This window comes from Gobio gobio, assembly GCF_949357685.1.
Source record: "Gobio gobio genome assembly, chromosome: 24".
NCBI lineage: Eukaryota > Metazoa > Chordata > Actinopteri > Cypriniformes > Gobionidae > Gobio > Gobio gobio.
In genome coordinates, this window is record NC_137120.1 from 22,727,029 (window position 1) to 22,743,378 (window position 16,350).

The 16,350-nt window shown below is 36.8% G+C and overlaps 1 protein-coding gene across 11 annotated transcripts in view; it reads left to right on the forward strand.

Annotated features, from left to right (window-relative positions):
* pcbp4 (poly(rC) binding protein 4) overlaps nt 1-16,350 on the forward strand; it is a 101,354-nt gene that overhangs the window by 42,901 nt on the left and 42,103 nt on the right. For all 11 annotated transcript variants that reach the window (XM_079808403.1, XM_079808400.1, XM_079808399.1 and 8 more), the window contains exons 2-3: nt 10,660-10,840; nt 15,388-15,411. In XM_079808403.1, coding sequence (XP_079664529.1) covers nt 10,733-10,840; nt 15,388-15,411 — 132 coding nt within the window. In that variant the 5' untranslated portion in view covers nt 10,660-10,732. The remainder of the gene's footprint in view (nt 1-10,659; nt 10,841-15,387; nt 15,412-16,350) is intronic.

A 16,350-nucleotide genomic window follows, 5' to 3' on the forward strand; every position in this document is an offset into this window, starting at 1 on the left:
TTATATAATTATATATATAATTGTGTGTGTGTGTGTGTGTGTGTATATATATATATAAATATATATATATATATATATATAATACAAAAATATTTATATAAACAATTATAAATCAATTATAAATAAAAATAAATAATTATATGCATTATTATAATATAATTATTACATTAATTATTACATGTAGTTATTATTATTACTATTATTATTAAAATGGATGTTTGTATGGTGCTTTAACTTTTTGGGATTGTATAGAAATAAGCTGCTCAAAAATATTATGAAGTTGAGTATATAATGACATTATGTAAATTTTTCAACTATTCCTTTAGCAATTTTCTCAATCGAGTGTGACATTTTCATTTGGTGTGTCTGTATTCACAGTTGCATCTTCCTTTTGATTTTTCCTCTGTGGACTTCTGCACATTTGCCCCTTGTGGCGTGGAGGTGCCGTCAGCCGCATGCAGGATTCCTCCTCCGGTCTGAATCCCTTTGCCGAGTTGTTTTCAGACCTGTCACATAAATCTCTGACGGCCGGAGCCCCTCAGCGGCCAAGGTCACCAACGCGGTTTAGCTGTCAGTCATCCGGCAGAGCTGCGTCCACAAAGCAACATTACCCTGTGCTGCACACTCAGCTCTATGCCGGGAACGAGAGCGAGGGACATGAAGACACGGAACGAGAGAGCAAATACTATCGCAGCGACAAAAGTACTGTCACTTCAGTTTGCGTTTAAAGTCAACTCGCCACAGCGCAGTAATTATGCTAAGTCTTTGACAGTATAATCGCTCTCGGCTTCTTGATAACGTGGTGTTATCTTTACCTCAGGGGCTTGCGAAGGCATTTATTGACCTTTTAAGTTGTTGTAGTGGCACGAGCTGTCAGCGAGGAAATTGATTCAGAAAAGATAGCAATCAGAAAATCATGAGAAATTCATCCTTAACTCACCCGCTCTCTGCCGTCAGTTGCGGCAATTATTGTAACAAAGCGTAATAACGTACGATTGTGATGCAACAGTCACAAAAGAAATCAGTCTAAATTGAGTCTGACTGCTTTGTACTTAAGCACGTGCACTCCAGAGTGGAGAACTCGGCTTCTTTCGAGAGCTCTTCAACGCCCCTGCTATCCCACTCAGCATAATTATAGTGATCATGAGCGCAGGATGAGTGATGGAAGGAGAGGGAGGGCGAGACGTGAGGATGGATGCAGTGGGTGGAGGGAGGAAAGGCGAAACTGCATGATCTTGTTTTGTCTTTGTGTTCTGGCAAGGCCCTGTCAAAGCTGAGACGTGCTACCCTACACTCCGGCGATTTATATAGTTTGAATACTGCTCTCTGCAAGATATATGAGGGGAAAAGGATATGTTCGGTGTGATTTTTCTTTTTAATAACTTATTTTGAGGCAAATCCATTTCGCTTACATTGGCAATCTGTTCCAATCTACCTCTGATTGGATCTTGTTTGTGCGTAAAAGGCAAAAAACATTTGAGATTAGATATTTGGTGTTCACGTTCATTGACACTGATTTTTGGTTATATTTGTGTCAGATAATTCAGATGGATGACAGATAAGAGCAATATACAAACAATATTAAAAATCCATTAAATAAACAAATCAGTGAGGGTAGTTTTTTTTTATTTTTTTATATTTTTTTTATTGAAAACATAAGTGTGTATTGATGTATTTTTCATGTATTTATTTATTATCTTGTTTGTGTAAACGGCAAAAAACATTTGAGATTAGATATTTGGCATTCACATTTATAATTGGCACTGAGTTTTGGTTATATATTTGTCAGATTTTTAATAATTCAGATGGATGACAGATAAGAGCAATATACAAACATTATATAAAAAATCCATTAAATAAACATTATACATAAAATCAATGAGGGTAGTTTTAAGTTATTTTTTTATTTTTTATTTAATACATAAGTGTGTATTTATGTATTTTTTGTGGGTTTTTTTATTAAGGAATTTCCCACTGGTTGGATGTTCCATGTGTGTAAATGGCAAAACACATTTGAGATTATATATTTGGCATTCACATTCATAATTGGCACACATTTTTGATTATATATTTGTGTCAGATATACAGATGGGTGAGAGATAAGAGCAATATACAAACAACATATTAAAAATCCATTAAATTAACATAATACATAAAATCAGTGAGTGTATTTTTTAGTTAATTTAATACATAAGTGTGTATTGATGTATTTTTTCATATTTATTTATTTATTTCCACTTGTTTTGTTTTTTTCTATACAATTTTACTCCCACTGATTGGATGTTCCATGTGCGTAAATGGCAAACAAATTTGAGATTAGATATTTGGCATTCACTTTCATAATTGGGACACTTACGGAATATGCATATTTATTTTTATTTTTAATTCAGGATGTTTTGTATAATTCAGATATGGGATGGATAACAGATCAGGGTTATATACAAGCATTGCATTAAAAATACATGAAATAAAGATACATATAAGCTGCAGATCAGTGAGAGCAGTTTGTATGTATTTTTTATATTTTTTTATTTAATACATAAGTGTGTGCTAATGTATTTTTTATATATGTATTTATTTTTTATTAAGTATTTTCGCTTGGTTTTTTCCCCTATGCATTCATGATCTCCGAACAAATTTTTTAATTAATGAAACATTTTTTAGGATTTTTTTAGGATCTGCAAATGAAAACTAGCTGCAGTATAAAAATAAAACAGTTGAATGTTATATATATATATATATATATATATATATATATATATATATATATATATATATATATATATATATATATATATATATATATATTACACTATCTGCATGCATTTTAATGCTTCAGACTCAAATTAAATGTTTTTGCAATGGGGAATATTATTTACCCAAGGCCTGCTGGCTCATTGTTGTCCAGAGCTTTTAAACAGCTTCTTTTCATATCGTCAAAGCGATTCACCCAACAATAACATTAACTCAGCCCTTGTGTGATGTTAATAAGGCGTCCAGTCCAAGGACAGCACAGCGTTTATGGAGACGGAAGCTTGTCTGTGTGATTTGGTGGAGTGATGGCGATATTGGCTAACAACCCTTGGGACAAGGGTGAATCAGTCATCTGTGGGTCACTGGGAAAAAGAGGAAGGGGGATCTAAAGAATGGTTTTAACCCCGTCTTACAAGTATTCGAAATCAGTTCCATAATTCATGTACACTGAGACGAAGTGTCATTGGGTTTAATAGAAATTCTGTTGTGTGGGCTGATGGACGTCCGAGAAAGTCCTTCAAATTTGAGATTAATCCAGCTCGTTTCTACAACCGTCGAGGGTACAGTGTATGAGCTCAGTTTATCTCAAACCAGGTCTGGATGAAAAATCCCAGAGGAGCAGTTTATTGCTAAGACTACTTTTATAGCTTTGTTGTAGCTTGAGATACATAATGCAGTTAAAGTAAAGGTGCAGTCACTTTAGTGAAATTTCGTAGGCCACTTCTAAATAGTGGTCGACTGATCTTGGAGAGATGTTGTTTGTATGTCTATGTGGTGTTTATAATTCCATGCCATTTCATGCATTCTGACTTTTTTACACTGGTAAAGAGTGGATTCTCATGCTTAACATGGCCACACAAAAAAGAAGAAGAAGTTGGACGTATGACGGAGTATTTCTGTGCCAAATACACTCCTTCAGGATTCAAAAGAGTCTCGTAAAGTTTTTTTTCGAGTATGGCCCTGTATGTCATCATAAAGGGTGGAATTCCTTGTATGGGCACTTCTCCCGGATGAGCGTGTTCGCACACCAACCAGAGTGAGAGCAAGAGCGGCCCATCAACGAGCTTCGTTCGGGTTATGGGAGCCGTCGGCAGCGCTGAGAAAGATAACCTGATTCAGCTTCCCAAATAACCCAGCGTTAAGGAAACAGTGGATGCAGTTTGTTTTTCCAGAGCAAGTGTTCTGCAAGTGTGTTTGTTTGTTCCCGGTCATGAGTGAAACTGCATCAAATGTCTGTGTTTTGTTGGCAATCTGCGCGTAAGTGCATATAATGTAAACAACACAAACGTATAGTGAATCGAAAGTTATCCAGGGTATAATGCCATGATGTATTGTGTGTGTGTGTGTATGCTCGAGACTCTTTAGCTCCGCTCACTGCACGTCTCCACGAGCTCTGCTGTTTTCGGAAACAATCGGTACAGCGTATCTGTCTTTTATAAATATGATAAAACTACGGAGGATGCAATACTACTCTATAGGTACTCAAGATTAACATGAGATTGGCAGAAACTATCTGTATTGTATAAAGCGCTATATAAATAAAGGTGACTTGTCTTGACAATGCAGAATGAAATCATTCCCAAGTGTTCATCAAGGCCCTAGTGATCATTAAGGCCTGTCTGGGGCACCCCTTCCATTCTCGGTTTGGTGGTTTCCTGTAACAGCTCTTGTATTCACGGAATGCGCCATTATGAATGTTGACGGGGTGAGGAGGAGGGGGGTAGCAAGCTGTGGGACAAGCACGCAGTGAACCGACACATTAGCGTGTACGGCCTTGACTGGCAGGGTGTGTATTTGAGCTGCGTGTCAAACATGGAAGAAGAGAGAGAGAGCGAAAGAGCGAACCAGACCAATGCAAATAGCAGCGCTCTGTTGTGACCTAGAACGCCTCCCTGCATACAGATGCTTTGAATGAATCCTGAGTTTGTGTTCATATCCAAACCATCCCAGCATGAGGGCAGGTGCTCCTTAATGTCAGTGCAGGAGCGTGTATCGATCTCAAGCTGTGCTCTGAAATGCACTCAAATCTTGTGCATTTGGGATACTAGCTCACGGCATGTGGTCAATATTACATGTTACATTTATGTAAGGACACATAAGGGATTCTGTTTTTAATGTTTAGACATGCTTATCATGATAATCTTTAACTTGGGGTACCATGTAAATACCATGGTATTGCTGATAGTATTACCTTATGGTATCATCAATTGCTGTATTTGCATGTTAAAGGATATTCGGTTAAACTTTTTTTTTAAGGTGACATAGTTACATTGTACTTACTCAAATAAGTACTTGTTATAGAGTTAGGGTTTGGTTTAGGGTCAGTTACTTGCAATTATGCATAATTTACATGTAGTAACGTGTAACTATGTCACCTTAAAATAAAGCATTACTGGAAATTCTAATATTAATGAGAATTTGGTCTTATTCTGATTATGTAAGCATCATGTAAATGCATTAGTTTGATCGCTATAACTAGATTAAGCCAACATTCCAGTTTCTAAAATCCAAATAACATGTATATATTTTTTTGTTTTAATCAGAATTTGGTCATATTCTAGTTATGTAAACATCATGTAAATGCATTAGCGTGATCGCTATAATCAGATTAAGCCAACATTCCGGATTCTAGAGTTCAAGTAACACAAGTAACATCAGAATTTTTGGCCATGCAAACACCTTATTCAGAAAATCCATCATAAATTATTTTTCAAATCTGTGTCCAAACAAAGATAAATCTGGGTGATAATAAAGAGCTAAAAACTTCAGATATTGAAGAAATTAATATTTGATTTAAGGTGTGGCCACATTAGCGAAATTTTCCCAAATTTCAGTTTACAAAAAAGGTCATTTTTATATTATCAATAGTGTAGCGTTGCATTAAGCACCATTCACACGTTTTCAAATCATGCAGCTCTCTGTTGGTCAACACGGTAAATCTGCGCATGGCAAAACTGTTGTGAAATTTTCCGCCCTCACTCGAAATCCACGATTGCAAGGATTTATATTTAAATGAGTGAAAAAAACTGCACCTTTACAAACATTAAAACTAACTTCTTGACTTACATTTTGTAATTCATTGAACTTGTACGCATTATTATTATGGACATAAATAAGAGTTTATTTTAGAAATAATCTACCGGTAGTATCTGTGAGGCATGTTTATAGAATATAAAACACTGCTTTAATTGACTGTGGCCAGTCTTGACAATCCATATTTTCACACACTACAGGGCGGTGAAGCATCATTTAGCACTGCCAATTAGTCTTCGTTAGATGTGGCATTGTATTACACATAAAGAGAAGAGAGATTTACAGGTGATTAGAATTAATTAGATGGGAGATTGTGTTCCAACAGAAATATTGCCACAGGTTCTTAGATATACAGGTGTAAATAATCCTACAGTAGAAAGATAAAAAGGAGGCTGCATAAACATCCTTGTTGGTCCAGGAACAACATTTCTGGCTTCATTTTAGGTTTAGGACTGTGGTTTAGTGCTTGTGGGTGGATGGGGGAAGTGAACACCCAAAAGGGCCTTTGCCAAAGTCATAGAACATTTTAGTTAGATTGGCTTTTACACTTTGATGTTATTGATTATTGGCTTACAGGGAGCTTTAACAGTCAGCACTGCATTTTTTATTCAAACAAGTTCAGGCAGTTTTAATACCTACCAACATAATTTGCATATCTCTCTTGGTTGAATTTCTTGGTTAAATAGGTAGGAACACAGACTATTTAAAAGTTGACATCTGTAGAAGCAGCCAATTCATTTCCAAGATCTGATTTGAAAAACGTACAATGGGACAAATGTATTCCTGATTACATTCTGCTCCTTCATGTTCATGTTTTCTGCTACAGTAAGTGAGTTACCACAGCTTTGATAAACATATCTTAGTAAAATGTTTAGCATATTGACTTTAGTTGTTATCATTTCCTTCTGAGTGATTATGGTTAGGTTTATGATATGATTAGAGGCCTGTGATTTCCAAAATACGGACTGCATCACAGAATCCATTCATAAAAATTGAATTTATTGTATAACATGGAATGTTGTAGAATTTGGCAAAATTTTTAATTAATAAATCAAACATAGGGCTGTTTACTTAATCACGGTATGGAGGGTATGTGGATGTTAAACTACAAAATGGCTGCTATTTAAATATGAAGTCTCTCTGAATGAGCAGTGCAGTTTCGTCTTCTACACATTCTACACATTTCGTCTTCTACACATCATCTTCTAGCACGCTAGCTAGTTGTGTTTTCAGTGTCTGTTGTCTCTATACATAAGGGCATGAACTTCAAATCCAAAGCTAAAAAAGACAACTATCGTTAGATACACACAGATACAAACTACAACCTGCCAAAATAAAAGTCTGGTTTAACTTAAAGAAATTATGACAGACATATTGTATAGTAGAATGTACTCTACTCTAGGGCCAAGTGTTGTGAATTAGCTTTTACTAAAAACGCTATGATGCATAAATCAGATGAATGTTCAAGTCTTTTGTATCTGTCCCTATCCAAATAAACAAATAAATTAAATTTATTATTTTGTACGAATAAAATTAATACTTTTTTTTAAACAATTATTTGAAGGAATATCACACACTATCAACATTTTTCACCCAGGTTTTAATTTGAACAGCAAACCTGTGCTGTACTTTGTTTGTCAAAAAATAAAAGGAATTGTTAAAATGTCATTTGATTACATTAAAAAAAGTTGTATTATTGATTTCCACAATTTTTGATACTAAATTTGTACTAAATCATAAAACACTGAATTCAGTAAAAATAAAATCGACAACAGAATTTCTGGAGAAAAAAAAGAAAACATTTCATAGAGCAATATTGTTAAACTTTAAAAAAAATATGAATACAGTATTAAGTTTTAGTATTAAGATTTTTGTTGATTAGACAAATTGATTTAAACCATCAAAACAGAATAGAAATAGAAAGCATAGAATTTGGAATTTTTTATCAAATAAAAAAATAAAACAAATGTCATATTAGTGTTATTTTAGTGTTCCATTTTAGTTAGTTTTTGTTTTAATAAAAATTGCAAAAATACACTCTTTAAATAAAAATGAGGATTGTTGCCTTGGAACAAAATGTAATTTTAATTTTATATAAAATACAATTTTCACAAATTGTTTCACAAATAATGTCAATAACCCTGTTCCATAGGGTTCATTTTAGGCCTTTAGGAGTTGCTTAAACAGTAATGCTGTGTCAGGACCAACAGAAAATCTGGAAACACATTCAACTTGGCAAAATCCCGGTGACCACAGGTGCAAACCAGTGGGCACATTCTCTCTCCTTTTCATCTCGCTGTCTCTTCTTCTAATTGGTTGGTGGATCGCCTTGGGGGAAGAGAAGAAAACGAGACAGGCACAAGTAGCGATCGCTTTACACTAATGACATGCATACGCCAGCACCTCCCGTGGACATGACTATCCAAATGACACACTGCCAAACTTCTACACAACCAGCTGACAGCTTCATAGATGCCTCTCCTGTGCTTTTGCTTTGCTTTTTGGATTTCTGACCTACTTTTTTGGAGCCCCGACTGACGTCGAATTCTTGGATGTCTTCCGATGTTATCTGAAAACACACACCCACACCTGTAATTGAGCGGCCACAACAGCAGCAGCTTTAATTAACCTGTCGGCAGATTTCAGAAAACTGCAACGTGGGTGAATCTGGGTGGTGTTACGATGAGCAGATGTTGGAGAATCTGATTCTAAGGATCATCAACTGCTCAACCAAAATTTGCCATTAGCATGCTGTGATGTCGCTGTTTTAGCACTCGTGACGTCTGATGTAGCAATTCCTCTGAGAGCAGAGAGCTTATTTCATTCACCCTAAAGCTTCAACAACACTTGCCAATCAAGTGTTAAATTATAACTCATGCAGTTTAATTTTGGGAACGTTTAGAAGCTGACGGAAATTTTTGAGTGCTAAGTAAGCTTGATTCTGATCCCTCAGGAGATTACAAGCAAAACATTTTGCAATGCTTTTTCTTTCTTTCTTTCTCAACATCAACTCTTTTTTTCTATCATTACATTTTGTGGCGAACACACCACATGACATTTTGCAACCTGAAATAACCTTGCCTTGTCATTAAAAAAAAAGGTTTAAAAAAAAGTCATAAGGCTCTATAATATTATTTATTTTATTTTTTATTTATTTTGTTATTCATAGTGTTGGTTGGATCCCATGACTTTAATGGTCGCACCACATGACTGATTTCCTTCCTCCAAAAATCAGCTCTCTTGTTGATATGTGTGATTCTGGGATTGTAGAATGCTTATAAAATTATTATGGCTAATTTGATATAACTTCAGATTTGCTATCTTGAATATCTGCCTCTGCTCTTTACACCACACTGCCTAAAAAAAGCCATCAGATTGTCTCAATAGAGCCTGTGGTTTTTCTTTCATGTAGAGGCATGGGTGCACAAAACCTGCAATTTCCTGTATCAAAAAGAAAGAAATTGCTGAAATGAGCTTTACCTCTTACTTCACTTCTGGGCCGTCACCAAAAACCGTGGAGCATGTAGTGGGGATACTTTCAACAAGCACTTGCAGTCATCCTCTCCTGCTTTGTGAGATTGGCTAAATTGGTGATACTGACTTTGGTGCGACTGTAACAGAACACCTCTGTCATCATTCAGCTGCTGAGGCATTGTTGGATTCACTTGTCATGGTTGTCCTCACTTAACTGAATACTTTGCACATAAGAGCAGATGGCATGGCTATTACAGATCGTCTTATTTACCACTGTGAGACACACAGACTCCCGTCAAGGCAAACAGAAACCAACACCGGTTTGAATCTAGTTTGGGGTCGTTTCCCAATCCCACCCATCCATTCTAGTCCCAATGAAGGCAAAATGGCCATAAATATAGAAGTAGTTGACATTTTTGCAACACGTTAAATAAAACAGAAGTATAATTTTGTTCCAGTGTTAAAGTGCCCCTATTATACTTTTTAAATATTACCTTTCATGCAGTGTGTAATATAAAAGGTCAAAGATCAAAGTCCACAGCAAATAAAGTTGTCTCCTAAAAGAAAGAATTGATTCTTATCTGCCAAAATGAGTCGTAAGTAATTTCAGTCTCACTTCCTGTTACATACATACGTAACACTATAACAAATCCGTGATCAACATTTACTTTGACCCTCAAACACTGTAGTTGTAGCTGAGGCCTGGAAGAGTTTGGTTCGTGTTGTTGATGTCGAGAAGATGCGGTTTTCTGCGTTGCGAATCCACTTTGCATGCACTTCCAAAAGGATGAGGACTCACGCAGGAATTGATATGGAAAAAAATATGCCATTGTTACTGTTTGTATCACTAATACAGATATGGTAATGGATATTTTGTTTCCGGCACACGCAGTAAGCAGTAGACCAATCACAACTGTCCTATCGGAGCAGAGTAGGCCAATCACAACAGACTGGGTCATCTGACCAATTTGAGCAGAGTAGACCAATCACAACAGACTGAGCCATCTGACCAATCAGAGCAGAGTAGACCAATCACAACAGACTGGGTCATCTGACCAATCAGTGCAAAGTAGACCAATCAAAACAGACTGGGTCATCTGACCAATCAGAGCAGAGTAGACCAATCACAACAGACTGGGCCATCTGACCAATCAGAGCAGAGTAGACCAATCAAAACAAACTGTGCCGTCTGACCAATACCTTTTCAAATTCTTTGAGAAATTAGGTGGTGTGCAATCCATATTATGAGAAAATGAAAGTGTATTTTGACCAATGATGCATGTAAATCTATTGTAGGAGACTCCAGAACAAAATGTGCAATATTTAAAGTAGCATAATAAGGGCACTAAGTTATTTAGGTTTTTGATGTTATTGATGTTTTGTGTGTTGTCGTTCCAGAGTGGTGAGTGGAAGGAGAGAGTCCTGCTTCCCCCCCCTCCCTGCCCATTCCATCATACGTAGAGCATCTTTCATGCGTCTCCCTGGGTCTGAATCCCACGTCAGGATGAACTGTGAGCAGGATTTTGGAGATGGAGGCATGAACGTCACTCTAACTCTCCGGCTGCTCATGCACGGCAAGGTAAACACACATAGACACCACAAACATTTAGTATTTTCAGTGAAAAAAGACACTGGGGAGTAGGAACCCGACATCGACATGTACATTTCAAAACTGCTTTGACCCAAAACTTCTTAGGAAAACATCTTAGACTCAGTGTCAGTAGACTAGTTTCACACCTACTCTCACTGGCTGAACCTGTTAATACAGAGATGTTTTAATACAATCTCTGATTTACCTCAGCATGCAGATATATCGGGAACAGAGAGTTTGTTTGCGCAAATCAGCTTTTTGAACTGAGTTTCAATTAATCTGATAAAAATAATGAACTGTTTGTTTGCATAATATATCACTGTTTATTACTGTGTTTTGATATATTGGTGCAAGTAAATGTATTACATATTAACCTTTTTGATTAATGATAGCTAATTTGATAACTCTTCCATGTGTTGGTTTAGTGAAAAACAGTGTGAGAATCATGCCCTTATTATTTGCAACTAGATTCTTCGACGTATTTTACTTACCAAATGTTTTTAAGCTACTTGAATTTAAGTTCTTAGTAAACAAATGGTTGTAGATTTCATTGCCATGTCATTACAATGTTGTCAACATGTTCATTTAACTGTCAGCCAGATGCCAGTGACAGATTTCCCGCCACGTGCCTAAAACTCCTTTCTCATTTGCATATCTCTAAAAAGGAACGAGTCATTAAAAACAGTCATGAAAAACCAATGAGAACCTAATGAACCATTAATAAACTGCCACATTTATATGATTTATGTGCCAATTTATGTTACCTTAATTCTCCATCAACAGATTGCGATTTGATCTTTCAATGAGGATAAACAGAGATCCTTCAAGACTTAAATGATGCCTTACATCTTGGCACTTTAAAACGCATCCTTGCTGAAAACTTTTCTAGGAGCATTCGTACATGATGTCACAGCTTAATAAACTTTTTTTCTGTGCTCTAGCCAGTTATAACACTTCACAAACTAAAAGCAACCCAACCCAATCTCAGGAGAAAACATAACTGTTTTATGAGGTACCGATTTTGTTGGAATTCATAGAATAGATTTGTACAGAAAAGTATGATTTTTGGAAAAGAAGTAAACACTCTCAAAAATTAAGGTTCTTTATTGGCATTGACAGTTTCATGAAATCCATGGAATCTTTCCATTTCACAAGTCGTCTTATAGTGGAAAAAAAGTTCTTTAGATTAAAATGTTCTTCACAATAAGAAAAATGTGGTTTTAAGAGTGCATGAAGGTCCAGCCGTATATACCTAACTGGCAGTGGGTCGTAACCAAAAGATCGTACGTATGAATTAGATTATACACATTTATACGAATTTGCCACCAATTCACCAAAACTTAAAATAGCTACAAATTGCGGTTGTGTTGAGCCACCTGTCAATCGTTCCTAAAATATTTTCACAGTCTTGCTGATTTTTATGTCCATTTGATATGCATACTTATAGGTTAAGGGTGTTTTCACACTTGGTCCTTTTCAATGGTCTGATTGTGGTTTGTGTGATTTTGGCCCATATGTGTGAACACTCTAAACGATCTCAGACCCCTTTAAAGCGAACTGAACCGAGACCATCTCAGGAGGTGGTCTGGGCACGGTTTGCTTTCAGCCAACAGTACGGTTCGCTAAAAATGTCCGTTGTGAACACAAGAAGTCCGGGCTAACTTGATTTTTCCGTTTGCGAATTCCAATGTAGTTTGGTTATGAAGGCATCCTTACAAATCGGCTGTTTATCATGGCTGCTTTTTCTGGTAGATCTCTGCAAATTATTTGTTCACAATGTACATTGTAATTTCAACCGCTTCCAAACCGTTAGACACGGCTGTGCGCTTGCCAGTTTAAAAGGGTTTTTCGAGCCAGCTGTCACAGCGCATGTACTAAACAAAATTATCTTCAGCATCTTATTGCGTTTAAAGTGTTTAAAACACACAAGGTTCACATAAACAGTTGGTTTTGTCTTAGGTGAATGAAACAAATCGTGTATGTGTGTCAGTAGGCTATATTGGATCCGTGCATTATTGTAGTTCTTAAAGTGACAGCAGCTGAATATAAGAATCTGTAGAATCAGTATGTTTTATTCATACAGTGGAGAATATACAGTTTTATTTTTTCATTTGATTATTACATTTCTTACTTGAATGCAGTTTTAGGTATACTTACTCTACCTGAAAATTGAAAGCAGTTTAATTTGCATCTTTCTTTTATTGTATTTGTCCTATTGTTTTTTCTATGCTGATGTTATCATTGCCTTCTGCAATAAAAAAAAAAATATTCAAGGAAAAAAAACTTACAAAGGTGGATGTGTGATAAGTGCAAGAATATGGAAGTAGTATTGCAACAAAATGTATATGTTTGTGCAAATGATAAACTTAGAGTTAAGCTCATTCAACAGCATTTGAAGCAATGTCCTTTTACAACAGCATATAAATAATAATATTTACAAACAAATACCTTGGTTGGGAACATATAATGTAAGTGAATGGGATCAAATTGTGAAGGCCATAGGGTCAGCCATCAAACACTGAACTGGACTAGATCCAAAAGCAACGGTATGAACACAAAGAGGTTTGAGACCACAGTCCTTCTTAAGTCCTCTTTCAGGGACTGGGACAGTGTGAACGTAAATAGAACTGGGTCCTTTTTCACTCGGCTCACCTCTTGGTCCACTTAAAGGGATCCCCTGGTGTTAAGACTTGTATGGCTTAATATAACATAAATTTTGTCTGATAAACCCATGAAAGATCTACGTTATATAAAAAATCCATGATATATTTGGACAATGGGCGGCGCCATTTTGTTTGCATTCTAGGTGGATGACGTAGAATGGTTGCACTCGCCAATCAACTGGCGCTACCCGTAGCTATTTTTACTACAACACAACTTGAGTTAAACAAAACCAAATAATTGTTTTTTAAACAATTTAAAACACACTCAAACACATGTGCACACAAATACACACACACACACACACACGCCAACCAAAAGATCGGCATGCGCGCACACACACACACACACACTTGTCACCTGGTTACGATTCGGCAGGCTAGCACTCTCCCGGCTGAATCAGAAATCGCCCCCTAAACCCTCATTCACTATTCCCTACTTTTGTCCAGTAATACAGTTCACTTGAAGGAGTGAATGAAAACGAGTGCATGAAGTCGGACAGCCGCTGTGTGTACATCGGCTGTACACTCGTTTTTGCGGTGCAATGTGGAATTGAATGAGTGCACTCGGACATGTCCACTATGGTTTCGTGCACCACTACAAATGGCTGTCCTCTCAAATAGTGCCCAATTTAAGGGTATGGGGGGCGATTCAGCCCCTGTTGTGGAGACTGACAAGGGCAGCCCATAACACATCTCGATTGAGACAGAGCAGTCTGTTAGATGTGTTTGTGTGTGTGCACGCTCGCCGATCTGTTTGTGTTTGTGAGTTTGTGGGCACGTGTGTTTGAGTGTTTTAAATGCAATTAAAAAGCAATTAATTGGTTTTGTTTAACTCTGAAACATTTTTCGAGTTGTGTTGTGATAAAAATAGCTACGGGTAGCGCCAGTTGATTGCGGAGTGCAACCATTCTACGTCATCGATTGTCTAACCATTCTACGCCCATTGTCCAAATATATAATGGATTTTTTAAATAACGTGGATCTTTCATGGGTTTTCTACTACATATTTCAGTAAGAGACATCATTTATATTAGATTAAGCCATACAAGTCTTAAAGGGTTAGTTCACCCAAAAATGAAAATAATGTAATTTATTACTCACCCTTATGCCGTTCCACACCCGTAAGACCTCCGTTCATCTTCGGAACACAAATTAAGATATTTTTGTTGAAATCCAAAGGCTCAGTGAGGCCTGCATAGTCAGCAATATAATAGCCGTTCACTGCCATTATAGAGCTTGGAAGAGCCAGGATATTTATTAATATAACTCTGATTGTGTTCATCAAAAAGAAGAAAGTCATATACACCTAGGATGGCTTTAGGGTGAGTAAATCTTGGGCTAATTTTAATTTTAAAGGGAACTAATCCTTTAATGACAGAATAAATTTTTTTGGGTAAACTATCCCTTTAACTAAAGTCGATATGAAATCAATGCATATTTTGAGAAGTTAATCAGTGCATGTTATTATAAAGAAGAAAAGTCTGGCTTTTTAATATTTAATCAAAATAAAATGTAATTAAAACATGCTCAACCTTTAAAATGACTTTGGCTCACATCACCACATTGACAACTTTCACAATCCAATCCGTTTCCCAATGGATTAAACCAAGTTTTGTTCTTAGATATCACACTTTTTGGTAACATAAATCAAATGGGTGTTGAACACCATTTTGTGTTGACTTTAAACCTTAGAAGGGACATTTAAAAGGTACTTCTGAAGCCTGGAAGGCCCTGGTCTAATATGATTCCACGTGATCCCGAGTGCACAGATACTCCAGACCCAGCCTACCTCATCAAAACCCACAGACAGATAAGCGAGGAGTGAGCTCGGTAATCAATAAGCTGACATTTGCTTTGTTTCTCTTTTCACAGGAGGTTGGCAGCATCATAGGCAAGGTGAGCGAATCTCTTTGTTCCCGTTGTCCCTGCTGTTGACTTATTAGATTTGGTGGATGCTTCTTGATATTTTTGTCACTATTGGGTTTGTTTTTTTCCTCTGTATTAGATTGTTCTTGCAATCTTTCTCACAAACCCTTTAGGTTACAATCCAAAAGCCCAGATTAGAAACCTACAGAATGTATCACTACAAGACTTGATGATTCCAAACAAATGGATTGTTAAATGCGACAAGTCGTGCATCATGTGTATTAATGATCTGGATATATTACAATGTTAAATTCTACTGCTAGCTCTGTTTATCCCCAGAGCGAGTGCAATTGTCTAAACATGGCACAATCTCTCGTAGAAAGGCCCAATGTAGATGTCACAATGATTAGTAAACAGTGTGTCAGCTACTGATGAGATGATTTTTATGGGATTTTTTTCCCTACTTCGGCCAACTCTAGGTCCTGGAGCTACAAAACACATACACGGACAAATACACACAGTTGCTGGCATTTCTTTGTCTCTATAAATGAATCTCTAGTGGGACAAAGCTCTCTTCAGAACTGGCCTGCTAATAGGTCTCTGGGCCTTTCCCAGAGTTTGGCCTCAGGACCAGAGCCAGACAGAAGGATACAGACCGGTCTGAGCTCCACAGGGGTCTCCGTTGCTGCAAATATGTCTTCTCGAAAAACACAGTGCACTCTTTTGTCTGGCACGAAAAGAATCGAAAAGTAAACAAATTATGCTGCAATGTCCTAAAAGTGGTATCCTTCAGATTACACATCCAAACAACAAATCAAGAGCAAGCTTGGCAGCACTTCTTGTTGCAGGGATCTCATCGACCAATGAAATAGAGCTTAGCTGCAACAAGTGGTGCCAAAACATACTCTAACGTAAATATGTGAATGCAAATGTCCTTGCCACGCAAATTCGAATTCATATTGTGTTCTG